We start from the raw sequence: 27,472 nt of genomic DNA, 5'->3' as shown, positions 1-27,472 counted from the left end.
TGGGGTGCACAGCTTGCTATTAAAACTGTGCTCCTTCACAGGCTTTTGGAAAAGCCTTGGGTGCCTTCAGGGCACTTCTGCAAAGCAGCTGCAGAGCTGCATTCCTGTGCTTGCCGATATCTAAAAATTATTTGCATGCCAGTATTATGGAACTAGGTATCTGAAATTATTCCTAAAACCTTGAATTACCAGTTTTTGAGAACACTCAGACCTACAGTTGTGGCTTTTGGAGGGAGCACTGTGTGTACATCACTCTTGGTGTGCTCCAGATGTCCCTCTGCTCATCCTTCTCTCCAAGCAGGGCTGGGGCCTGCCCTGGGGGACACTTCAGAAGCGGAGCTCATCTCCATGCTGCTCCCTCCCTGTGCAGTTCCACCTTCTCCATCAGGACAGGAACCAGGGAAGGGAAGTTTTAGTTACCAGCTGACTCTGAGATAGAGCTCCCTGTAGTGGCTCACCCCATCAGGCCTCTGCCAGCGTGGGTCTGTTTGGGCAGGGAGAGGAGCAGTTGGTTGGCAACAGTGGCTGCTTGAAGCAGAACGGAGACCTGTCCTTAATCTTTAGATGTTTGTGAGATCTTAACTGTTTGCAGAAAGTAAGCGAGAGTTGTCTGGGGATGATTCTGCTTATAGATCATTGGCTGGAGCAGAGCTCTGAAAGTGACTTCTTTAAACCCCCGTGCTTCCCCTGCCCTCATGTCCTTGCCAGTGCACTAAGTCCCAATAAGACACTGCATTACTACTGAAATCGCTATTGCAATAATGAGCACCATCATGAACAGGAAAATGACCCAAAGGGTTTGCAGTTAACGTGCTGGGCTGGTGAGTGTGGTTGGAGCTTCACATGTCTGAGCATCAGATGTGTGGGGAGGGCATTCGTGCTCCCTGCAGAAGCTCTGCTTGATGCTCAGTTTTCAGTGACTCCTGGTTCAGCTTGGCTGTGGCATCCAGCTTTGCCCTGTGTTCCCACTGCAGTGGCTTTGCCAAGGGTGCCAGCTGATGGTGCCATCTCCCCTTGCCATAGCAGTGTGTGTGTGGTGGCACGGTGAGCCAGATGGGCATTTCAGCCCACCTTGCAAAAATGGATTTCTTTCCCTTCAGCCAAATCAGTCCTTCCCCATCTGGTTAATCGCTCAGGCGTGGGGAAAGCTGTGCCAGTACGGAGGGGGTGTGATGTGCAAACGGGAATGAGTTCCTGGAGGGGTGTGGGAGGATGAACGTTGGTCCTTAAGCAGCTTTTCTGCTGCTTATGAAACCACAGGCTGGGCAACCACAACTCCCTTTGCAGTGGTGTTGTTCTATATATTCCTGCACTTGAGATTCAGCGCCGCTCACTCTTCTACCGTGTGGTCCATGCTGCTTTGTCCCTGAAATTAGTGGGGCTGGGGTATGGAGAACCTGTTCCATGTCAGTTGGGCTGTCCCACTTGTCAAACCAGTGCTGCACTGCTCTGCTGTGGATTCCTTTTCCAGAGGATGTCCTCTTTCCCTGTAGGTGTTGGAGTGACTGCAGTGGGGGTTGTGGTGTGCTCTCCAGGAGCCAAGGATTAAGCACTCTGCTCCACTATCCCATGAGGTGGTTTGCTAATTCAAAATTCCATATTTGAATTCACTGAGGGAGAGCTTGAGCAGTCACAGGGAAAAGGCAGGTTCCAGAGAACTAGGAGGAATCACAGCCATGCTATACCACAGCCCTGACAGTTGTCCTTTTATCCCCTAAACCCATCTCACCCATGTGTTGGTAACCTATAGCCTGTTCCTGTGTTCTCCACACGTTTAATTTAATTGAATAAACATATTTATTGCAATGTACAAATGATATCCAAGCCCTTGCTGAAAAACAGGCTATTTGATACCAAGCTTTGCTTTTTAGATAAATTTCAATAGCACTGCTACTAAGTGGTTTTTATAGACCATTACTTTTGGCCAATTCATGAACTATCATACTAATGTGTTTTCATATGAATTGCCTTTATTATCCTACTAATACAATTAGTGTATCTTCTCATGGTTACCTCGTCCTGCACATTGTTTCTGCAAGAGGTGTAACAGCATTAACTACATAGAAAATGCCTTTCTTCAGAAACCTGCTGGGCTTTCCAGAGCCCTGGCTCTGTTTCTCAGATATCACAAAGGTTGTCCGTGTATTTTTCTTGGTTTCTTACGTGGGAAGCATTTGTGCTGGGCAAATGGGGAGGGAGTAAACCAGTGAAATTCCTTGTGGAAGGTGGGAAGCTACTGGGGGGGTGAAGGGTATTTCACAGCATGCCCTGTGCCGGCATCTGGCACAAGCTGATAGGTGAGTGAAATAAAAAGAGGGGGTGATTGGGAGAGAAGGTTAATTAGTGAGTTCACAGTGCTTAGTGGTTGCTGTCAGTGGTAGGGGAGGACAGGAGGTGGCCACCTTCCACCATCCTGTGGCTCCTTGGAGGCTCTGGTGCTGTGACCTGGAGCTGGGAGCCTTCACCTGCACCCACTGCTTTTTCAGTGGAAACCATCAGAAGGGTTACATGTATGCCAGCATCGAGTGGTCTCATTCTAGTCTGTCTCTTTTTAAGCTTTCAGCTTTTGAAGTTTTTTTTCTCCCAGCAGCGTGGGCACTTGGAGTGTGGGTGTAGTGGAGAGCTGAATGCAGCTGGGTGAATATTCCTGCCTTGCACCTTGTGAAGTTGTACTTCAGTGTGTCAGCCTTGGTCAGCAGTGCTGGAGTGAGTTCTAAGTCCCTGCTGTGGTGCCTGTGGTGTGAGAGCCCTGGGATGGCTGGGGAGCAGCCCTGAGCCCTGGCTGAGCTCCTCCAGTGCCCCAGAGCTTTCATTCTCCCCTGGGAAACAAGCAGCCCTCCTGTGCACAATTAGCTGTTGGGGTTGGGAAAGAGCAGTTGGTTGTTGGTACGTGTTGTAAACATTGTTGGTTACCAAAATTAGTGCCTTTCCTCCTGCTTTTTAAAAATAATGGGATGTTGTGCTCGTCTGGTAGCTTGGGGACATCTGGTGCTGTCAGAGCAACGTGACTGCTGAAATGCTGTGCAGGCAATGCCCTGGCCAGAGAAAGATTAAAAATATCAGCAAACAAGCTTTAAAATTACCTCAGCAGTAGGTGTTTAGGAAGATGGGTGGACAGAGATTTAGGAAATGTATTTATCTTCCTGACTTTTTTAAAAATAAAGAGTTACAAATGTAGGTTTAGTCTAATCTTGAATTTTGAGGTCTGCCCAAAGTAGGAGGAGCTAGAATCTATTATGTCCGAAGTGATATGAATTGGGTTTATGGATCTCCAGTACTTTAAATCCATTTTTTTACTGAAATTTTTGTTCACTTTATTCTTTTGTTGTATTGTATTGTACGGTATCATACTGTTAATCTAGTGATTTGTTGTAGTTCCTTATTTTTAGTTCTATTTTTTTAGACTGCTGGTCTCAACAGCAGAGCTATTTTAGTAGTTTCACTCAACTTTTCCCTTAAGTATGTTTGCTGTTCTGTTGGGATGTTGATATAAAACTGTAACGGGAAGGAACGGCTCAGTGACAGCTTTGAACAGATCTCTTCATGCAAATCTGCTTTTCCCTCCTATGCAAATGTTAAGGAGAGGTGTAATAGATATGTAAGCTGTTAAGTATGAACCAGCTGGATTTTCTGGCTTTGTGAGGCTTATATTCACTCCTTTACCTGTGTATTTCCCAAAGGTGAACTGGGTGAAGGGGTGAGGGTGTGTGGGCTGGGTTAAACCTGGCTCCTGCTTAGGTAGAGCCTTTGGGCAGTGCCTGGTGGTGGAGCTGATGACATGGGCAGCATCCAGAGCTGCTGAAGTCAGGGGCTCCCTTCTGTTCCCCCAGGCCTTGGGCTGTGTCTGAGAGCTGGCCCTGGAGGGGAGGCAGTGCAAGTTGGGCAGGGGGCACCCAGCTTCATGGGCGACGTTACCCCACTACTTGTGGTCCTTCTTCATTGCTCGGGGACCACCAGTGAGTGGCCCAGGCACTGCTGATCTTGTCATTGCTCTGATAGTGTGGCTAGGTTTGCATGTGGGTTTATTTGCTTTTGGTTTTATTTTCTAACCAAAATATGGAGGTAATATCTGTATATTGTAAAAACATTTTCTCAGACTCTTACCATTTGAATCAAAGTTGATGCTTCTGGAGATGCTGTAACTTCCACTAAGTGGATGTTGTGTGTTTAACAGACTGCATTCTAATTTATTTTTAAGATGCATTAGCAATAAAAAATTGTATTAATGTAGCTCTTCTCCTGGCAGAAATGACTGCTGTCACTGCAGCCAACGTGAACTTCAAATGGGACCCCAAAAGCCTGGAGATAAGGACACTGGCAGTTGAAAGGCTGCTCGAGCCTCTTGTTACACAGGTAGGAAAAAGATGGGACAAAATAAACAGTCATAAACATGATTGCCTGTTTTGGTGTTTTAATTAAGTCACAAAGCTTAAATTCTAGGTGTAAACCACTACAAACGAAAAAGAACAAAGTCTTCAAGCAATTTCTTTGCTCAGTTTCATTGAACAGTTATTGGCCGTGAGTCCAGGGAGGCAGTGCTGCTTCAGCACCTTGTAAGACACAGTAGTTACTAACATGCATTTCTGCACTTCTGATTGAAATAATGTTCCCTGCCTACACTCTGTGCTGGATTTGTGAATAAAAGCTTCTTTCTGTGTGGTGTATATGCTGCAGTGGAAAGCACTGAAGGGAACATGAAGGCTGGAGTAAGTCTTGTAAATGGGAGCTGTGTGTATTGAGTGTTTCCGAAATTATTGGAAGAGACTTTCTAGGAGGTCTGGAACAGAAGGTATGCAGTAGACAGTTCACTTGTTGTCTTCAGCATTGTTTTCCTGGAATATGAAATGTCTAAAATGACAGAACGAGCTGGACACAATTTCTGCTAAGTACAGATGGGAATGATCAAGTTTTGTTTCCAGTATTATCCCTTTTAGTCACCAAGCTGCTGTCTGTACCTGCGACTTGTTCCCTCTGGGTCCTTGGGTGGGCAGTTGGATGATGAGGCTTTTTAGCTGAAGTTACTGGTGGAGTCTTTGCTTAAGAGAAATTGTCCTAATTTGGCAAACTAAACTGAGCAAACTCATTCACGGGACCTTTTTCACCCAGTGCAGTGTCTGTAAGTTACTCCTCAAGGAATAAGCACAACAGGCTGTACTGGCAATTCCCAGTTTTCTGAATGATGTGACTGGCAAAATACAGAGGGAACTGGAGCAAATTGCCTTGTTGCAACTTGTTCTTTATTTGTAGAACATGATGAACTGAGAGTACCCATTACAAATGCTCCCCATTAACCAACCACGATATTCCCAGCTGATGGCTTGCCCTCTCTGCATCAGCCAGCTGGGAAGATGTATTCGGCTCTGAGGACCTTTATGTCAGCAGTCCTTGGGCTTTCCAGAGCAGTAATTTTTTTACTGTTGTAATTTAATGTCCCTCTGAAGCAGCTTTGTGTGTGTTTTCCGAGGCTTTCCAAAAAGGAGAGGAGAGAATAAGGCAAATGGAGAAGTGTGTGTGGATTTTGTGACAATCCAGGGGATGGATCCTGATCCTGAGCTCAGGGAGTAGCTGGGGGTCTCCTGGCCTCTGGTGATGACTCTGCTTCCAGCAGGGTTTCAGTCTAAAGCACAGAGCTTGGAAATATTTGTTGATTGCAGGATGATTGTGAGAGTTCAGTTATTTTTTTTTTTCAGGGAAATAATGAGCCCTACCAAGTCCTTTGCTCTGCATTCAACCCCTTGGCTATAGCACTATTTTGGACTGAAAAGATACTATGTCTCTACATTTCTGCTGGCACAGACTTCAACCTTGTCTGGGGTCTCTTCTGACTGGAGAGTTATCCCAAATTAATTATCCCCACCTTGGTTTCTTCTTTGTGGTGCCAGAGAGCTCTGGCCTGTTACTGAGACTGCAGTTTATCAAAAATACAAATAGATCTCCATTCTTAAAATCAACTTTTGAGGCATGCTGCTGGTAAGAGAAATCTTTGAGCTGTTTAGCTGCATTTATTTTGCTCATGAATCAAGAAGCGTGGTGGTGTTTAAATGTGAAAAACAGTCATTAGATTAACTTTTGGAGCTGGCAATAGTGCAGGTACTAGCAATACACTGTCTAGAAAAAAAATACATGTGGCCTTACTATCAAATGGCTAAACATTAAATATGGTGTTGGATTTTTTTCCCTTCCATCTGTTCCTTTAGGTAACAACACTGGTTAACACCAGCAACAAGGGCCCCTCCAATAAAAAGCGAGGCCGTTCTAAAAAGGCTCATGTCTTGGCTGCTTCAGTTGAACAAGCAACAGAGAATTTCCTGGAGAAAGGAGACAAAATTGCAAAGGAGAGCCAGTTCCTGAAGGAGGAGCTGGTGGCAGCTGTGGAAGATGTTCGCAAGCAAGGTAAGAGTGTGGATCTGGTGGCTGGCCTCTCAAACTGTGGCTCTTCAGAGCAAGTGGAACCATTCCAATTTCCCTTTGCTGCTCTTTCTAATGGCTGTGCCTCTCAACCTGAGAGTTCTCAGCTTGCCTGGCTGGTATCCCTGGGCAGTAATGTAACTGGATAGGTCTGGAAATTGGATGGCCCGAGTAGAGATTAAGAAGAAGCAGGAGGACTGATTCTTTGAAGAGCATTTAAAAACTCAGTTTAGGCTCAAAAACGAATGTGCTTCCTGCAGTTATGAATTTTATGTGACTACATCTGAAATATGTCAATAACTTCTTCAATGTCTGACTGTATACGGACCAGCACTGTAGGAGGAAGAGCCAAGTGTTGACTCAACAGAGATGTGTTTCTTGAATATGTAAAACATAAACAACACCAAACAGAATGTGAAGACCTTGATTAAATATTCCAGGCTTCCTTCCTCTAATGTTGATTTTTATAATTTTCTTTTTTACTTTCTTGGAGCAGACCTGCAAGAAAAGCCTATGGAGCTGACTTACTCTAAAAGATGCACTAGTAAATATTTTTGCTCATAAATCATTTATCATTCTTCCAGTCATGAGTCTTTTCTATGCTTCAGTGAAACCCAGTCAACTGGTATTAATGGTGACGGCTGCTGCTGCAAAAACGGGAAAACTCATTAGCATTAATTACTTGTTTGTAGCTGACATTGCAGAGTGGTGAAATATTAGTTAGAAATGGTTCTAAGTTCTGGATGAGCCTGGCTGATAGACCAAAGAAAGATCAAGGTAAGAAGGCTGCAATATAAGGGGCTAATTGAGTTGGCTTAATTTAACAACAACAAACAGCAAGAGAGCCCCCTTTGACACCAAGCTTTAATTGTTGGTGCTTGACTGCTGCTCAGTCGAGAGTTAGTGCTCGTCTGTGGGTGCCTCCAAATGTCTCAGTGATGCTGGTGAGAGAGGGAGCTCTGCTCAGCCCTTGGGATTGAGAACTTCCCTGAGCTGGATTTGTAGCTGAATATTGCAGTGAGAAGCTGGTGGGAAGGAGAGACTGATAAAAAACTTTCCAGATGACCCTTTCCCGTGTTTCTTGGTTTCTTCTTAGTTCTGAGACTACACATAGGCTTGATGCCAAAACCTCCCTGCTCTGTTGGCTTTGACAGAGGAGGTGAAGCTCATAACTGAGAGGTGCTGGAATGAAATAACTTCCCACCTTAGTGTTGCTTCACTTCTTCCCTTTTTGCTGTTTGCAGCTTGTGTGGATTCGGGTGTAGAAGGGGTGGCTGTGCCTGTTTCCTCAGGCTGGTGGGTGGTCAGACTGCAGTGAATCTTCTGGACACAGATGGTGCCCACCATGCTCTGTGGGGACACCATTGCAACACACCCCAGGGTCAAAGCTGTGCCCCATCACAGAGCCAGTGTTTGGCCAGGTTTAGCAGAGCAGCACTTGGTGAGGGAACTAAAAGTCAAACCAGCCTTTGAGGAAAGGAGAAGCAAGTAGTGAAAAATGATCTGGAACAGAGGGAAGGGTTATTGCTGCCAGTGCCCAGGAGGATTGCAGTTCTCAGCAGTGCTAGTAACAGCAGGGAGATATAACCTCCCAATGTGTGTGGTTGTGGACACTCTGTGCCCCTCAGAAGCCTCTCTGTATTGTGTCAGACCAGTTGAATTTGTGAACTGGAGAAACCAGGAAAGTGGGATGCAAAGCCTGTACATATGCTCAGCAAATCTTTTGCAACAGGGGCATGAGTGGAGAGGAGAATCTGGGTGTTGTGGTCAGCAGCAGGGTGATGATGAGCTGGCAGTGGGATTATGGATATAGAGCACAATTAATCTTCAGTGGAGGACAGGAAAATAGCATTAATAATGCCTCTATTTAGAGTAGGGAGTGGTTTAGTTACCATAATAAAAAAAGATTAATGAATGTAGACAGGGATTATGAAGATGATTAGGACAATAGATAACTTGTCTCATCAGAGAAAATTAAAAAAAATTTTTAGCCTGGTGAGAAGAAGATTGGGAGAGTACATGATTTTAGTGAGCATGCGTGTTCATAAAATCCTATTTGTTGGGGGTAAAAACAAAGAACTGAGAAGAGCTATTTTGAATGAATAATGGCGTGGCTGCCTACTAAATCAGTGTAAGTGGATCTTCAAAGTCTTCTTGTTTTTTTACAATGGAAGAATAAATTACAGCAAGCAAGTTAATGAAATATCCTACAGTAAGATTCCTGGCCCTTTAAAGCTTTGTACTTTTGATTCCTTATAAAGTAATGAAACTTTTTAAGGTTTTGAGCAGAAAAGTAGAGATAAGGAATCAAAGTGTTTTTCAGAATAGATCCCACTGTGGTTATTGAAAAGCCTTGGTATTTGGAAAGCATTTGATGTGAACATCTTGAATTTTGGCATTGCTGTAGTGTTTGTTACAGGCATTTCTGCCATCAGAGGTTTGCTGGGTAACAGAAGGAGCAGCACTGGTCTTGCCCAGCCTCGCTCCCCATTGCAGGCTCCCTGTGGCAACTTGCTATATGTTGGAGTGCTCAGCTCCTCTGGTGCTGTTGGGAGGTGTTTTGGAACTTCAACCAGTCCCTTACACAGGTGCTTGGCACTGGGGCAGCTTCCAAACTGGGCTCAAGAGAGAGATTGCTTTTGGGTCAGACTGGCAAGGCTGTTCCCAATTCCCTGGAACACTGATGGCTACAGCTTTCTGTCTCTATCTGCATAGAAACGTGGGGATCCAGGGAATTCACTGTGCTCTCTTGTTGTGAGTCTTCCATGGCAACTTTACATAACAGACCAAAATTAAAGCTTAACATTGAAAAATCTAAGCCTGTGTATAGCGTTTGAGGTAAGAGAAGGAATGAATGCTTTGATGGCTCAGGTTGCAAATGTATGTTGGGGAATGAGCCAGCTGGTTCAGCTCTGTGTCCTGCTTCATTCTTCTGAGTGGAGGGTTCTTCAAAACTGAACAGTGAGATGAATTATGAAAGGGGAAAACAGTTTCTTTAACTGTACACCACAGAGGATGTCTGGCTTAAGGATTCCCAAGGAGCAGGAGGAGGCCAGTTGTGGAACATCTTGAAGTTAAATACTGAATTCTTCTTGGAAAATTCAACTTCAACATTCTGTTGTGACCAGTTAAGCTAAATTTCTTAGAAAGGTACAGTGAGTTCAGTTGGTTTCCTGCAACAAAGATTGAGGAGCGTGCCACTTTGAAAAGCCATAACCCGAGGGAGCTCTGGGGTGGCTCTTTGCAAACTGTGGGAGTGTTGTAGGCAGTATATGGATTTAATTAAAGGCAAGATTAAGGAATTATCAGAAGCTTTTGTTGCCATAAATATCAACTCCTGTGTTGATATGGCAAAAGGTGGTGTGGGGCCTCATCCTTTAGAGCAGAAAGCTAGGACAACCCGCTGTGACCCTGCTGGTGGGTGTTGAAGGTGGCATTATTGGTGAGATAGGACTTCAGTATCCAGAGCAGTGGAGACTTGAAACTCTGATTTCCTGCTTGCCTTCATTTGGTGAGGAATGGCAATCTCTGGGGAAGTGTGGTGAGATGCTGGGAGCAGGAGGGAATAGCCTGGTGGCACTGGTGTGTCCCTGGTGCTGCTGGCAAAGCAGCCTGGGGCCAGCTCTGAGCTGAAGTGCTGAAGGGTATGAGGTGATGTGTGGGCACACAAGCTCCCAGCTTGGCAGAGGAGCAGCCGTGCCAGTGTGTCCTGGCTGTCCCTGCTTGGCCTGTCCTCCCTGCTGCTGTGCCCTCCTGGGGTGTGGAGCAAGTTCTGTCCACACTCATCCTGTTCCACGCTGGGAGCGGGCTTAATGGTGCTGCCTGAAAGTGTTGTTACACCCTGTGGGAGTGGGGGAAAGAGACTAGAAAATGGGAACTTTCTTCTGGTGGATTGGAGTCTGACCATTTCTAAAATGGGCTTTGTGCCATTAGATTTAAGTGAATTCTTAGTGCCTTATTGACATGATCATAGGATGGCTACTGTTGCCCATTCTTTTCTCAGCTCCATTTTATTTTCCTTCCCTTCTAATATCTAATGAAGATCTAAGGTTATGTTGGAAAAACAGGCTACTCATCTAAGTATTTGTACCAGCTTTATAATCCAAGTCTCACGGTTGGGCTCTTCTCCGCTGTGTTACTTTAACTCTTAAAATCCTTCTTCCAGAGTGGTTGTGTTACCTGTGTTCAGTGTTGAAAAAGAGAAGATTGTGCTGGATCCCCTTGGAACTGCTGATGTGCTCACACAATGAAGTACCTGCATATTGAGGCTACCAGGCCAGAGTGCCCTCTTGTCCTTTGAATCCAGCTAAAAGAACTACCCCAGGGTGCTTTCCCTTTATAAAAGAAGTCTGAAAGTCAGCTTCCCTTAATTGGCAGAAATGTATATATATGCAACAACTTTAAATATAATCTGCTTTTAATTTTGGGAAGCTGGTTATCTTTTGACACCCTGACAAGCTGTTTGAAACTCACTAAATCTTTTAAAATCTCTTGTTAAAATAAAAGGGAATAGCATTTTATTTTAGGACTGGCTTGAAGGGTTGCAATTTAAGAGCTGGGTAGAGGATAATTTTGGCTTTTAACTTCGTTAGCAATTTCTGAGATTCACGTGAAGCAAGTGGCCTCTTCAATAAGTTGTTTTAAATAGGAAATAAATGAAAATAATATTTTGGGAGTTGAAAATTTGGGAATTTTATATATAAGTAAATAAGGAAGGAAATATTTGTACTCAGTTTTGGTTCTGGCGTATCACAGAATGGCCTGGATTGGAAGGGACTTTAAATCCATCTAGTCCCACCCCCTGCCATGGGCCTGCCCACCCTCCCAGGGAGGAATTCCCTCCCAATATCTCATCTAACCCTACTCTGTTTGAAGCAATTCTGTTTTATTGTGTTTCTTCATTCTCTTGTAAATACATATCCTTAAATCCTGAGGTTGTCAATGGATTTCATACTTGTGGTGATGACTTTTATTATTAGCCTGTTCCAGAAGGAATAAAGAAAGGGTCATGTCAGCTGTGTTGGGGTTTTGTAATCTCCTGGCTGTTTGAAGCTCACAGCATTGGTGATACATCATCTCTCACCCATCTGGAAATCTGGAGTTCTTAACCCATGTTAAAGTAATGAGTTGTGTTCCCCAGAGCTGGGTGGGGGATAGCTTTGGGTTGATACTCAGAGTTGGCTTGTACTTGGACAGAAGCTTTTTTGCGGTGTCCCAGTACAGAAGTAGCGTATTTTTATCTTAAAATGTTATGTGGCATTCTCGGTTGTATTATTTAAGATGATGGAAGGGTGTTACATAGGGGAGAGCATTTGAACAAAATCGAGTATCTTGGTGTGGTTGCTTGGGCAGGCTGGCAGCTGTGCTTGGGCTGAATTTAGCTGTGAAGGTGTAGACTGCCTTGGTGGGAAAAACTTCCTGGGCAAGTTATTATGTATGGGGATGGGTTAATCCCAGACTCTACAGCTGTTGGCATTTCTGAGCAGTTAAAAATAAGTTGTTGAATAAGTGGAGCCTCCTGGGACTGCATCAGGCAGAGATTTTGGTGCAGCTCTTGCCCTGTTTGGTGTGGGGGGCTCCATGGGACTCACTGTCAGCTGTCACTCGTCAAGTGCTTGGTGGAAATTTTTTAGTCTCATCTGAGACAGGCTATTTTTATTTTGGCATTTGGCCACATGGACACTTTTTGATACAGGTTTTTGGGAAGCCTCTGAAGCAGCACCTAGCTATAGCATTCTGCTTTCTGTTCATCTCTTGCTGCCTGCAAATCCCTACCCTGAGGCTCTACCATTTTCTGGACTAAGTCCTAGCTGTTCTCTCAGTGTTTCTGAGATGCAGAGAGATGCAAGGATAACAATGTTGATTCCAAAACTTACTGCCGTGTAGGAACTGTGGTACTGGAAGCTGGCCCAAAAAGTGAGGGAGAAATCCAAAATTTACTCCTCTGATTATATGCAGGCATTACTTTTATACTTTGTGAATGCCTTCTGGAGGAATTTGCTCTAGCTGTGCAAAGTGGCCTTTGCTTTTCATAGTTAACCAATGGCATTGTTAGCATCTGAAACCCAAATTCTTTGCTCCTGCACCAGATGCAGCCCCACAGGCTATGAAATGTTGAAGCGTTTTACGAAGCGCTGCCTGGCTTTGAATTCCAACCAGGGCATATCCAGCCAGGTCATCGCTCCGAGTTGTTTACGGTCCCAGGAGCTGTGGCAGCTCGCTGTGTGTTTACAGGGCTTTCTGCTGCTTTCTGCTTAACTCCTACACGCACACAAATCAAAGCTTTTGCTCAGACTTTGAAAGCATTGGAGCTTGGGCAATAACTGCAGCCCTGCAAAGGCATGCTGAATTCACCTCTCTAGAGAATTCTAGCATGCTGAAACACCTGTACAAATGGAAATAACGATCAAAGTGTGATTTCCCAGCCCTTCGTCCCTGCACAAAATGCCCTCCGCCCCAATGCCACGCGGTCGCTGTACTTTGAGGTAGCCACATGCAGCGTTAACTGTCAGCCATATTTCACAAAGGTTTTGTTTTAGAGACTCAGGTTGGCTTAGGAACTTTCCAGTGGCTGATGCGATGCTGTATGATGCTGAAGCTAGCCCCTGCTGTCCCTCCATGCAGGTGACCTGATGAAGAGCGCGTCGGGGGAGTTTGCAGATGACCCCTGCTCGTCGGTGAAGCGCGGGAACATGGTCCGGGCAGCGCGCGCCCTGCTCTCCGCTGTCACCCGCCTGCTCATCCTGGCTGACATGGCCGACGTCTACAAGCTGCTTGTTCAGCTCAAAGTTGTAAGTGTGGGGCTCTGCTGTGCCTGGCACGCCGGGGCTGCTCTGCCAGCTGCCTGCTCTGTGTGTGACCCCGTGGGGCGTGCGCTGGCAGCAACTTCCTTCTGCAGTGGGGTGGGGTCTGGGGGTTTTCGCTCTCAGCAGAATGTGGGGAGAGTCTGGGGGTTTTCGCTCTCAGCAGAATGTGTGCGGTGGGCGTGTGTCACTCGCTGTCAGTAGCTTTTGACACTGAGCTGCACTCTGTTCTGAACTTTTTAGTACGAAAACTAACTGAGCCCTGGTCTGCAGCTGCAGGTGAGAGCCAGCCCTTTCACCTTACAGAATTTGGCTTTCTTATAACCAGTACTCCTTTGCAGCTGCTAGGAAGGAGTAGCTTCATCTGGCTAAATAAAAATGAAAGTGGACTGTTTGAGGAAGCCTTTCCTTCCCATGGGCGACAGAGCGGGCGAGTGGTTTGTGCAGAATTTGAAGTGAAATGACATTGGATACTGGGTCTTCCTTTGCAAATGAGCTTTGAGGGCTCTCCTTGTGCCCTTTGGCCACTGCTATGGCCCTGCCAGGGCCCTCGACTCCTTCATTCTCTTTCAGATGTGTGTTCTTGACTGTCTCTGGTAGCTGCTGTGGAATAGTAGCTAGGCACTATTAGCCTTTAAAGCATCTCTCTCGAAAAAATAACAGGGGGCAGAGGAAGATTGCTTTCTCTGACTGCCGTGAAATACATTCTGAACTACCTCCTGACCTGTGGACTGTATTGCTTGGAAAAATATGTGAATATATATTCTTTTAGGTGGAAGATGGTATCTTGAAACTAAGAAATGCTGGCACAGAGCAGGATTTGGGTATCCAATACAAAGCCCTCAAACCAGAAGTGGACAAGCTTAACATCATGGCAGCCAAAAGACAACAGGTATAGCGTGGCCATTTTCTTCTGTACATGAATTCTTATTTTTCTTTTCCAAAATACCTTGCTGCTCTTGGAAAAGTGCCTGTTCTGTTAATACTTTTTACTTTATTTTTTTATATTGTTGCTGGGTACTTTCTGTTGTGCTCTTCCATGTTAAAGAACTGTGAGCTTGCCTGGTAAGCAAGGAAAGTGTGCTTGGCTGTAGGGTGATGCTTCTGATGGAATTTGTTCATAGTAGCATTTGAAAATGTCAGTGTTTTAGTGCCTGACATGCTGCTGCCCAAGAGCTGCACTTGAGGACAGGGACCTGTGTCCCAGTCCTGGGGCACTCTGCAGTAGACCCAGTTGCTGTTGTGGTTCATGCAGACGGACTGAACACGTCCGTGTGCACAGGGAGCAAAAGCCATGCTGGGCACAGCTACAACTTCCTGAGGAAGCAAGTGGTGCTGCTCACTGATCTTGCACTGGAATGTCCATTGGATGAGGGGTTTAAATTCCTGTTTGTTGTGGGTATGTTCTGTGTTCGGATAGCTTGTGCTTGGCCTTAAATTGTGTGTGAAATTTGTTTTGTTCAACAGCACTGGTGTGACTCATTCTTGAGTAGTTAAGTTTTCAGAAGAAGGCAGAGGTGTGGGCAATTTAAATTATCAGAAATAGCATAATTCTTTTAGAGCATTTTTTGCTTCTTTGTTCTGTAGATATGTACAAACCAAAAGTGCTTATGCACCTCTGACACGGCTTGCGTTTTTTGCACAGATTTGTCTTAGAAAATAAGCTGGGTACAGTCAAAAAGGGATTGCCAGTTGGTTATGTATCTCAAATCTGATTGCAGTAGATGGGAGTAGGGTTGTGATGGCAATGCAATAAATGCTCTAAAACTGCTTTGTGATGGATTGTTCCACACTATGGGAAGTGGTTGTACAAAATCTGTAAATCTCTGTGCCTGCTTGGATTGCCCTCCCTGCTCAGTGTGTACCTTACAGAGGTCACCTATTGCCCATTCATTTTAGAGAGTCTGACAGAATTTTTTTCCCTTTTCTCAGTAAGGCAGTCCTTGTCTTCATTTTCACTGCCTCTTTGTTAGATTTAAGAGGTAATTATGAAATGCTGCTGCTGCTAATAACTGTGGTTGTTCCTCCTTTCATAAACTTACTGCTTGTGCTGGACTCAGAGGCTTTATCTGATCATGGTGCTCTGTTCCAAAACAGAGGTGATGGTGCTTTAGAGAATTACGGCACAGAGTGTTTGTGAAAAGACTTATAGACTTGCTCACTAATCTTGAATTAGTGGTAATTACAGTCATTGGATTAATTTTGTCTCATTCGAGGTGAACAAGAAGTTGAATGAGATGATATATTTGTTCTTCTGAAATTAAGTACCTGAGTCTCTTGAGGAGAGTAAATGCCATCTTCTAGGTGTGATTAAAGAAAACATTCTGGTTGTGAGCCTGGGAGTTTAAATTAGAGATGATCTTGCTTCTCATCTGCAAGTGCAAGACAAGACAGCTTCTAAAATGCTGGTCCAATGCTGAAGAAGAATAAAACTCCAACGTCAGATTTTGAATTGTGGTGTTGTGAATTGCCCTGCAGTGTTGTTGTTTTTTGGCTTTATGAAGCTGTTGCGTTTTGCAATTAGTTGAGCCCTTAAGGATAGGAATACTCAGCAGAGAGATTTGAGCAGATTTGAGGCAAAGAACCTGCCCGTCCTTTGAAGATGCGGGGAGACAGTGCATGGATATTGAATGTGGGCAATGCTCTCAAATGCTTTTTTTTCCCCATTAATTTTCCTAACAGGAGTTGAAAGATGTGGGTCACCGTGACCAGATGGCGGCAGCCAGAGGAATCCTGCAGAAGAACGTGCCCATCCTGTACACGGCGTCCCAGGCCTGCCTGCAGCACCCCGATGTCGCCGCCTACAAAGCCAACAGGGACCTGATCTACAAGCAGCTGCAGCAGGCGGTCAGCGGCATCTCCAACGCCGCCCAGGCCACCGCCGCAGACGACGCCGGCCAGCAGCAGGGCGGGGGCGGAGAGCTGGCCTATGCCCTCAACAACTTCGATGTGAGTCCGAGCCTTGCTGGGAAAAACCCCTCCTGTCTGTTCACCTGTTTGTTAGCCACAGCTTGCTTTTATTGATATTGCCTGGAAGATCATTTTCTACTGAAGTGCAGCAAGTTGTAGGCAAAGTAGGCTTTTAAAAAAAAAAAACATTTTCCAAACTAGGGTTGATGGAATATAGAAAGTTACATATGTGGTTCTTGGTGATGGAAGGCTGTCAAGTTAAACTAGCTCTGAAATAGCAGCCTACTGCTACATTAGATGGTTTGTTTGAAATTGATTATTTTATAATATATTTATGTAATATATTCTTGGAGGTGACAGAAGTGATTTATTAAAAGTGAATCATGTATTTGGGATTGCTGAAACTACCTCTTGAAAGGAGCATGAAGTGGGAAGTTTTAATATGATCTTTGGTTGGAAATGAAGTCATTTCATACTGATAGGTTGTACTGATCTGTCATGTTCTTTATCTTGCATTCAGCACGTTGCTGAGGACAGCCATGCATTTTTACTGAGATCGCTTTTCTTTTGAAGCCGGGATTCAGTGTCTACCTGATTCAGCCTCTGAATTTTAAACACTGTAGCACTAATTTACTCTAGAACTTCATTTAATATTGCAAAGCCATCACTCAAAAGGCATTTAATAGTTGTGGTTTTGCCAGATTTTGCTCACTTTCTCCTTTTTGCTCTTACCACTCTCGTTCCTCCCTTTCTGCCATGTGTATTTTGCCAGGATAAAGTTCTGATGGAGTTCTCCCTGTGTCTGATGGGAAGGCTTTTCCTGTGATCTCTTGGATAACAAGAGAATGTCATGGCTGTCTTGATCCTTGTGACTGGTTTCAGTTTTGAGTTTGGCTTTCTGAAATTCCATCAGATGCTCAGTAAGCCTTTGGGAGCATGCCTCAGGTTAGCCCCATCGGGCTGCAGGTTCTCACAGGTGCTTGTGGGAGAGGAAGGCAGCCCTGCAGCAGCAGCACTGTGTCAGGGGCTGGCAGTGAAAAAGCAGTTCAGTGCAAGTTGGATTGGCTTGTACAGCTCAAGCCAGCTAATGGGATTTCTGATAAATCACCCTATTTTACTATACAAACTCTCCAATATACAGCTGCAGACTACTTTTTGAGTGTTGCAGTTCACATGAAGCTTTTTGAGCTTTTAATTCACTTTGTGAGGCTCTCTAATAGCAGTAGTGCCTGATCAGCAGGTCAGCTTCATGAAAGCTTTGTCTCATCCCTGCCAAAGGAGGCTGACAAAACAAATGTGTTGAGGTTCTTGGCAGATGTTATCCTTGCACTTCATTTCCTGCTGCTGCTTGAGTGTTATTACACACCCGTAATAGAGACTTTGAGCACACATGTCCTCAGATACTCTAGTGATGGTAAAATATGAAATGGCTACCAGAAGATAACAAGCTGATTGTTATCTCTTTTTTGGTGGTGCAGGTCTGGAGTGATAGCACACTACCATTGTATTTGCCAATGGCTAAATGTTTCAAAAAGAATGAGGAAGGAATGTCTTGGAGAGCACATGCCATGTTCTCATCCTGCTGTGATGGCTGGGTGGTTACTCCGTAGAGATGTGAAATGTGCTGGCTGGCAGAAGCAGGTGGTTGTGATGTGGCTGCTGAGGTTAGCTTGAACACAAACTGGCTGAAAAATTCCCATTTCAAGAAGCTTTGGGGCTTCTTTTAGAATTAAAAAATTCTGCCCCTGAAATAACCCAGCCTAACCCTAAACAAATGATCAGACCGTGAAATGGCCAAATTATTTTTCTTTATTAAATTACAGACCTGTTTAAACAAATCACCTGAAAGGACTCAAAGGTGTTAAATACTGTGCAGATTCTTCCTGGGGAGCTTCCAAGGGTGGTGGTGTTGGCCCCTTGAGAGCAGATGTATCAATGATGCTGTTTCAGCCCTGAGTCTCTTGGTATGATCTGTGCTTGCTAACACTGGCAAGAGAAACCTGTCGTAATTTTCTGCCATGAAGAAATTGATTTCTGTGTGGTTTGAAACCTTTATGTTGATGTTTTGCTTGGAGAATTTTCGAGAACACATTTGTATTTACCTGCTTAACACTGAAGAGAAGAAAGGGCAAAATAGGGCAAGAGAACACAATATATAGAGCTAATTCTGGATGTTTGTTTTCTTGTTCATGATGGGATAATTATATCTGACAAGTTAACTAGTGAAGGCCTGTCCAAATTGACATGTCATTAGGAAGAGTTCTGTACTTTGAACCTTATTTTTGCTGGCACTTTTGATTTTTGTCATTCATGTAACAAGGCTTCCTATGGCCAAGTTTTGTTTAGCTGTCAAAGCAGCACAAGAAATGAGTAGCAATATAATCTGCTGGGAAACCTCTTAGTAATTTTACAGAACTACTCATGAAAATCCTCCTTAGTGCCAAAATAGTGTCGTTTGCCTCTTAATGCCTGATCAGGGGATTGCTCTAAGTGTTGGTTGTGTGCATGACTTAACAGTAATACACTGCTTTGATGCCTTGGGGTGGCTACCTAGAACAGAGGCTAGACGAGATTAAGGGAAGAGAAGTGGGTATTTATTGAAGGCCTTCAGTAGATACACCTTGGGCAGTCAAAAGCCTCAGAGAGGGGCTACAGCTAAGATGGTTAATGGTCATGAGTTTTTCATAAGTTTTTTGGTCCATTTAAATATCAGGGGTTAATCCTCCAATTACACTTTCAGGTAATGAAGTAATTTACTCCATGTTTGCCTGCCCCAATTCACTATTGTTTACATCTCTCAGGGCCTGAGACAGTGAGATGTCCTTGAGTTTCGGGCCCAGAGAGGAATTGGTTTGTCGGACGAAAATGCAAAGACAGTAGCTAAGACTCTCTAAAGAGTTTAAGAGTTACACACTAAAGCACTACAGGATTTGAAAAATACAAAAGCTAAATCCTAAGGCATCACTTGGGCTGGTGACTGATTTGCAGAACTTTTTCTCTTGCTAGAAACAAATCATCGTGGACCCCTCAACGTTCAGCGAGGAGCGATTCCGGCCGTCCCTGGAGGAGAGGCTGGAGAGCATCATCAGCGGGGCAGCCCTGATGGCGGACTCGTCCTGCACGCGCGACGACCGCCGTGAGCGCATCGTGGCCGAGTGCAACGCCGTGCGCCAGGCCCTGCAGGACCTGCTCTCCGAGTACATGGGCAACGTGAGTACCCGCTCTGCTGGCTCCCTTTGGGGGTGTAACTCCATGGGGTCAGCCAAAACATGGAATTGAAGCCATGTCCCTCAAAGCTGGTTTGTTCCCCTGTACTTGGCACTGGTGAGGCTGCACCTCAAGTGCTGTGTCCAGTTCTGGCCCCTCAGTTTGGGAAGGACATTCAGACGCTTGAGTGTGTCCAGAAGAGGCAGCAAGGCTGGAGAGGGTCTTGGAACACAAGCCCTGTGAGAAACACCTGAGGGAGCTGGGGGTGTTTAGCCTGGAGAAAAGGAGACTCAGAGGTAACATTGTCACTCTCTACAACTCCCTGAAAGTTGTTGACAATCATGTGGGTTGGTCTCTTTCACTAGGCAGCAACTGACAGAAGGAGAGGTCACAGTCTCAAGCTGTGCCAAGGGAAATATAGGTTGCATATTAGGAAAGTTTTTCATGGAATGAGTGATAAAGTTTTGGAATGGCTGCCTGGGGATGTGGTGGAGTCACCATCCCTGGATGTGTTTAAAAACCTGGATGTGGCACTGGGTGCTAGGGTTTAGTTGAGGTGTTGGGGCTGGGTTGAACTCTATGATCTTGAAGGTCTCTTCCAACCTGGTGATTCTGTGAATTCTGTTCTCTCCCAGACAGAATTTGAGCAGTAACAAGGGGTCCTGAAAGGTTTGTCATGAGGTGGAAAGAAACCTTCTTAAATCACCAATGATACTTACCTTAAAACTAATCAGTCTTCCAAACAAGTGTTATCATCCTAAAGTGTTAATCCCTTGGCACTGCTTCTACTTCTCTTTTATGACTGTTGACATTGTTTTGTAGAGAGATTCAAACCTTGGTTTACATAAGGTAACTGGGTTTATGCAAAAAGTTCACTTCTGTTGTCTCTTGGAAACTTTAACTGTGTCATCTTTGTAACTGAAAGCATGAATTATCAGAATCAAGTTGATTATTGTTGCTGCTCAGTTTGAGTAGAAGTGATGTGTGAAGTTAAATATGTAGTAAAAAAATCTGAGAGCAGTTTGATGTAAATATTGGGCTTGGAGCAATTCTTTTCCAGTGTTTAGGCACTGAATGTGCACACAGTGTCTGAAGCCTGAGAGTGTTTCTGCAGTTGGAGTGAGTGTCATATCATGTGGATGAGCTTCTGCATTTGAGGGCATCATGGTTTAATACTGGACTTCCTTCCCCTCCACTGCCGCTTTGCTCTTATTCCAGTGGGTTTTAAGCTGAAGACCTTGCAGTGTTGAGAGGTGAGATCAGGATATCATAAGATTATAGACAAGACTATATATAATTGTTAAATCTCAGTACTGATAAAACTGATTTCAGAAATAAAGTTGCAGAAATGGCAACAACTTCAGCAAACTGTGTGACTTGTAGCACTGTGGCAAGTTGTCTGAATAAATCTTAATGGAAGGCCTTGAGATCTTATTTGTGCTTTTGAACTTGTTTGAGGTGCAACTGAGTTCAGAGATACCCTTTTTGGACAGTAGCACTTAATTAGGAACCTTGCTGCATTAGGTACCTCACCTTCAAATCTTTTGGCCAAAGTGATTTCAGCATAGATCAAAACTGGTCCAGGGGCTGCCATGTGTGGGTTGGGGTAGTGGAATTTGGAGAACAGATGCAGAGTGTGGTAGAGAGAAAGGAAAACAAGGATTTCTGTTTACCAAAGAGAAGGGTAAAGTAATTGAACAAAACTGAAAGGCAAGTCTGATGTAGCCTGCGGGCTGAGCTAGGTATTCATGTAGTCTGTCTTAATTGCTTATGAAAGTAGCTCGTGCTCAACATTGACATTTTGTAGAACTTCAGGCTGCAGCTGGGAAGCAAAGCACGAAGTTGTGCCACTCAAAACTCCTTTGAGCAGGGTGTTTTATGAGTCTGTGAAGCATCAGCAATAATCCCTCAAATGTGCTGCTGGATTGGATGGAGCCCTGTCAGCACGATTCTGAATGGAGCAGCCACCAAAGGGTAATTAAACATGTGCAAGAGGTAAATGCTCTGTCTTGCATTGAGGAGTTGGTGGCATTTGTCTCGTTGAAAGTTGGTCAGGTAGCCATGTGAGAGTGCAGAGCTTTGGCTTCCTCTCACAGCAATGCCTGTCCTCCTCCTCAGCCATGTGCTTTTGTCTCTGATAGGCAAGTTAAAGTAATCATGCTGAGATGGGAAGAATGTATTCCCTCTGTTATCTCCTTTGGCACATTGTGAAATTAGTGGAGCATACTGCATTTTTTAAAGTCACTGTTATGTTATGATTGTAGACAGTGTAGTTGGGGAAATGAGATTAGAAATTCAGTGAAATGGAGTGGAAAAAGCAATTGATAAATTATGGTGAAAATGTGGGATGGTGTGTAAAAATCCATACTGTAAACCCCTCTGTGATTAAGCTGAAGAATGACTAATAGTTGGGAATCTAAACAGTGAAAATGGTTTGATACATCTGCAGGAAGAGTAGGGATGTGCTGACTTAGAGTAGTGGCAGAGGAAATGTCATTTCATGTATATGTATGATATACCCACAGCTCCTGGGATGCTTTCCTCCAGCCTCCCTTTGAAGGAGGAAGTGAATTGGGCATTAAATCTGTTAATTGCACAGCACTTGCAGTGCATCGTAAATCCTATCCAAGTGCTAGAGTAAGAGGCATTTATTGGCCAAGTGTAAAAATTCAGAGAAGATTGGATGAGGAATAGACTGGAAAGGCTGAAGCACAGGACTGTCTTGAGACAGATTTCCTTTTTAACTTTAAATGCCTTCTCTTCAGTGACTTCCTCTAGCTTTCGGGCTTTCTTTCTGATCTCTGGCAATAACAAGACTTTTCTAGACAGTTTATAACTCAAAGTTTAGTGTTTTGGACCCAGAGTTTAACTGTTTCTCTGTGCCTGTCCTTGAAGGTCTATAAGTCTGGAAGCATTGGCAGCTGTGTTATGGAGTGTGGCAGAAGTTTTTAGCTGAATAACAGGTTTTGGCAATAAACTGAATTGTAGGATCTCTTGACCCCCACTGCATCTGCTGGCAAGGTGATGGATCCTGTGATTATGCCCTTAAAAGAAAGGCAAGATTTGCTTGTTCAGTAGCTTGTTACAGAAGTTTGAATCCCCTTTTTCTTAGATTGGTGTGTGTATGATTTCCTTTGTCATCTAGTACAACTTCTCTTGCCATTTTCAAGAGCAGCTTGGCCAGACTAAATCTTTTACGTTAAGGCCAGCATTGTGTCAGACAGTGGTCAGTAGTGGGCCCTGCAAGCAGAAGGACAGGAGCAAGGGAGCTGTTTAATTTATCTTACCCCAAGTTGGCAGACTGCAGCTGAGGCACTTCTGACCTTCTGGGCTGCTCTTGAAAATGGCAAGAGAAGTCGTGGCTAGTGGCAGGAGTCTGTTTCTGTGGATGGTAAGTGAGATGGGCTTTCATTACCTGCATTCACTGAATGTCATCAGCTACTTCATGACCCAGCCTCTTGGTTTATAAGCCACATTCTTTGAAATCCCAACTGTTCATCCCTTAATTGTAGCATCTGATTCTCTGGCTTTTCCCCTCCTCTTCCACTTCGCCTGAGGAGAGCTGTTTTCCATTATGGCTTTTACTCACTTCTCACAATTTCAACAGAAAATAGTTTTCCTGTTTAAACTTGCATTGCAGATCCCTCCTGGATTGAAATAGCATGGATGTCTATTTGCATTTAGGTTTTATTACTTGGGGTAAGCTTGATTCTTGCTGCTGGTGCTGAATGGCAGAGCTGGGAGGGGACGGCCTAAATTCATTTTTGATTCTGAGTAGCTTTGTGAAAGCAGAGTAGTCCAAGGTCTTGGTTCTGGGATCAACTGCCTGGAATGCAGTAAATTCTCCACATGAGTTGCAGCTAAGTTTGTAATATAACTCACAGATGGCAAGACCCAGATCTTTATATGATCTGTGGCAGTCAGGCATTCTTGGTGTGTATTTTATTAATTAAACAAAGAAATTTCAAAGCATATTTGAGTTTAGTTGAACATCGATTCCAGATTTAGGCAGGGCAAGAGAGCAGAGCAAAGCATCAAACTGAATGATATCAAGATTAATAGTGCAATCAATGAAGAAATATCAGAAAATACAATGGAAAACAGTCTTTTGGGTCTAACTCCATGGTCTTGTGTGGGTACATGTTGACCTGTTGCAGTTTGCTCCAAGTGAAAAGGATGAAGCTGTATATTTTTTTGACACTGCTGCCAGTTTATCCTGGTGTTGTCTTTTCACTGGCAGCTGGTGAGATTCCTCTCCTTACTGTAGGTACAGCCAACATCTCTGCTTTTTTGTTCTGTGCTACTCAGCTCTGCCTCAAAGTTAGCATAACTCTAATGAAAACTACACGGATATCTAAACTACTGAAATGCATTAAAAAATGCCCATTGGGCTGACAGCTGAAAAATTTCTCTATTTTAGAAAGAAAATGTGTCACTGGCACAGGAATCCACTTGGTTGTGACAGGTACGTGCTCTGTGCTGTAACCCTGTGGGTGTCATTAGCACAGGACTTGGGCAGCTTGCCTTGCTGTTGGCTCTGTGTTACACGTGGCACGCTGGATTTGCTGCCTTTGAGGACAGGCTTTGAAGGGGTTTGGGGTTTAGTAGGGTAGAAAGCACAGGCCATGCCCTGGGAGTGTAACCAGCAGTTTCCAGCGTGCTCTCAGTGTGCCCTGAACTTGCAGAAGACATCAGTTACCTGACTGATGTGTAAGACTGGAAATAAAAACTTCCTTCAGCTTTTGGCAGTCCATTTTTACTGCCTGGTGCAGGAGCCCTGGGGGCAGTTGGGCTCCTTTCCATGGGCCAGCAGTGGTCGGAGGTGTCTGGCTGTCTTTGGTATGCACAGGGAAGTGCAGAGAGCTCTCATTTTCAGTCTATTCTGTACCCCATCAATTTCTAATGCATTCAGCTCCCCTTTCATGCACAGACCAGTAACTCAGCCATGTACCAGCAGAAACATTGTCAGGAATTGTAGTTTGGCGAGTGCGGAATATGGACCCGGAGCCCCATTGTGTACCGCATGCTCTTGTACAATAAAATCCCTTGTTACTACATTTGGAAACGATAAATCATGTTACATAAAGTAGCCTGACAGGTCCCATTTCAATGGGAATTTTAATGCTTTCATATTAACATTCTGACTGTGTCCTTGACTGTCTGCATTGCATTAGAGGTGCTTGGCAGCAAATGGAGAAAAGCCATTGGGAGCTGGTTCAGAGCAGGCATTCCAGGCACACATCACTTCAGGATGGCTTTTTCTTTTCCCTGGTTTCCATTTTTTCTTTGGCCTCAAGTGCTTGAGCACCACAACAGGATCTGTTTGGGGGTGGGGATTGTGTTTCTGTTTGTTTTAGATTTTAACCTAACCCATGCTGTTATGGCACAAATTCAAGGTGAGGGAAGTGGTTGAGCCCAGGCTGTGGCCCTGCTCTCCCTCAGGGAACTCTGATAGGCCAGCGTGGTTTGGATCTCAGGGTCTCCAGAGAAGGTCACAAGACTGCTGGATTTGGACGTGGTGGACCCATAACTTGTTAAATGCTTGGGTTGCACCCTTGTGTCTGTGTTCAGTGCAGCTAGGGGACATACAAATGCTGTTTGCTCAACCCGAATTGCACTATTTTGCTTTTCTTTCCTAAGCTTCTCTGAACATCTCTGATGCTTGGAAAGTGATTGGGCAGAAAAGTGTCTGGCTTATCTATTCAATATCTGCTGGGAGAAATCATTTGTCTTCAGAACTACCAGCAAAGGATATTTCTGCTCCTGACACACTTGCAATTTACAGAATGGAGATGTGTTTTCATGATAAATTTGCCTATTAATAATGTTGATCCACAGCTTTGTATTCCCATCAAGGACCCAAGCTTGGAAAGGAACACGTGAATTTTCACATGACTGTGAAATTCATTTATAGCAAGTATCTATATACTGAAAGGGCTCTTGCATAGCCCTTTTAATTAAAGCATCTGTTTCTGTGGGAATAGATGTGAATTAAAATGGCACACTGATCTGTGTTGATGATAAAGATGCTGATAAAAATTCTGCCTTGAGATAATCTACACTTTCTTTTTTAATATTGTTTGTCAGTTTAAGATGCCTGAATGCTGACGTGATGGATGTGGCTTGAAAGCCTGGATGGGTTTTCCTGTCATGGACTTAGCTGCTCATTAGAGAGCTGTGCTGTTATGCTGGGCCCTAATTTCCATAGACGTTATTGCTTTGACAAAAATGCTGCTTATAAAACAGAACATTTCTGAAGTGATAAGAGTTTTAAGTTTAATGCTTACAGGCTTCCATAGAGTAAATATTTCAGCATCACTGGAATGAAGCCAGATGAAGGTGGTGAGAACTTCCCACTATGTCAGTCAGGCATTTTTGAGCTACAGAATCAAGCTTCCAGGTATTCACACAGCACCATCCTGGTTTGGGACTTCAGTGTGGGGTTTTCAGGAGATGTTCTGGCACCTTGTGTTTCTTAAGGAGTAATACAAGGGCTTGCAGAATTTAAGAGAAGTTCTGAAGAGTCCAGCTCATGCAAAGTTCTGTACACCTTGTGATCTTTGGGTTTTGAAGCTCTTCAGAGTCTTCCCTATCACCCTCAGTGGTTTCCCTGAGCTTGTCCCAGTGTTGATGTGGAATTGCTGCTTTAGAGACCCCAAACAGCTTGGGGTGCACAGCCCTAGAGGGGAGGGAGGGCAGCACATCTGGGCTCCAGCTGTGTGCCCTGGGTCGGGGCACAGGCCAGTGCAGCCACTGATGCCAGTGGCACAGCTTGCAAGTCCTGGAATGCTTTTCCAGACCCAAGACAGTTTTTGTGCTGTGCAGATGCACCTCTTAAAGAAGCATATTGCTGGCTGAGTGCCTCCTGAGAGAATCTCAGCAAAGCCCAGCACTCACACCTCAGGTCTGATTCCAGTAGGAGCCTAGGAGTCTCTTGAAGTCTTAAATCACTGCTGTGCTCCATCCACTGCCTTCAGCCTTTGCTGCTTGTTTGGTGCAGAGCTGCCAGTGAGAACTCTCTTAAATTGAATAGATTTGACAGCAGCTGGGATTTGTTCTGAACTGCCTTGTACACCAGAACTCACCCTTGCAGCCTTTCCACGCTTTGCAGCATTTTTGTTACAGACTCTTAATATATGTAAAAGAAGGAAGGTGGCTGCCCTCACTTACAGTGCTCACTGCAGCCAGCTGTGCAGCCGAGCTGAGCTCTAGTGCTGGCTCTGAACAGGAATTGAGTCCTGTGGATACTTTGAATGGCAGTGAAGGCTCCCATCCTACCTGGTCCCTCCTTTCCCCCCTCACCCTTTGCTTTTATGTTGGTGGAACACCTGGGTTTTCCTTTCTTGTCAGGCACGTGTCCATCCCCAATGTTAACACATTCTGATCTTCTGATAATGCATTATAAACCTCGACCTTTCTTAATCTCATGTTGATCAAATAACATTTAAGATTGGTGCAGGGAAAACCTGCAGTAAAAATGTGTATTGCCTTGTTTGTGATATGAAGGTTGTCATTTTGCAGTGTTTTACTTTCCTTGAACTCTAAGTGGTTTTACATAAATACACTAATGCTGTGCATGGATTCTGCCTTAACATTGTGGTTTATGGCTTAATTCATTTGAATTCTACTGTTTTGTAGGAAAATACTTGAACTTTATCTGTCTACATAAGATCAAATATGTAGTCACCCCTAATGCTACTCCATTTGGTGATACTTGAGTAGTCTCTCAAAGTCAAATTTGAGGAGTATGGATGGAATGGAGCATGTAAGTTTGCACAGTGACTGCTGATCTGTGGATAAACAGTCTTTTAGCCTCCAGCAGGATCATGCTCTCAGTGTGCAGAAGTATTACACACACAACTGGGCTTTTCAATTCCTCTCGCTGGAAGAAGGGGATGATGGAATTACTACAAAGCTGGAATACCACAGTTCTTGTATTGCAACGACATACTTGATTCTCAAGTCCTCAACTTCTCCTTTTTCTTTTGCCTTGATTTAATACAAAGTCTGGATTAAGTTCCATCTGCAGGATGGGATTCAGGAGACAGTGAAGAGAGAGAAGGGGAACAGTCACTGTGTACAATGTACACATGTCCCACACGTGGTTGTGTGGTACCACTTGTCTCCTTTCCAGTGCTCCCGTG

General features: G+C 44.4%; 1 protein-coding gene across 1 annotated transcript in view; it reads left to right on the top strand.

The window, feature by feature from the left end:
- The window catches only part of CTNNA1 (catenin alpha 1), a 116,913-nt gene that overhangs the window by 12,321 nt on the left and 77,120 nt on the right, over positions 1-27,472 (top strand). The window contains exons 2-7 of the mRNA XM_041417771.1: positions 4,247-4,353; positions 6,198-6,393; positions 13,033-13,199; positions 13,984-14,103; positions 15,894-16,160; positions 19,128-19,331. Coding sequence (XP_041273705.1) covers positions 4,249-4,353; positions 6,198-6,393; positions 13,033-13,199; positions 13,984-14,103; positions 15,894-16,160; positions 19,128-19,331 — 1,059 coding nt within the window. The 5' untranslated portion in view covers positions 4,247-4,248. The remainder of the gene's footprint in view (positions 1-4,246; positions 4,354-6,197; positions 6,394-13,032; positions 13,200-13,983; positions 14,104-15,893; positions 16,161-19,127; positions 19,332-27,472) is intronic.

The sequence above is a fragment of the Onychostruthus taczanowskii genome, unplaced genomic scaffold (genome assembly GCF_017590055.1).
Source record: "Onychostruthus taczanowskii isolate IOZ18803 unplaced genomic scaffold, ASM1759005v1 scaffold107, whole genome shotgun sequence".
Taxonomy (NCBI): Eukaryota; Metazoa; Chordata; class Aves; order Passeriformes; family Passeridae; genus Onychostruthus; species Onychostruthus taczanowskii.
Note: the sequence above shows the minus strand (reverse complement) of the source record. Positions and strands in the feature narration are given on the sequence as shown.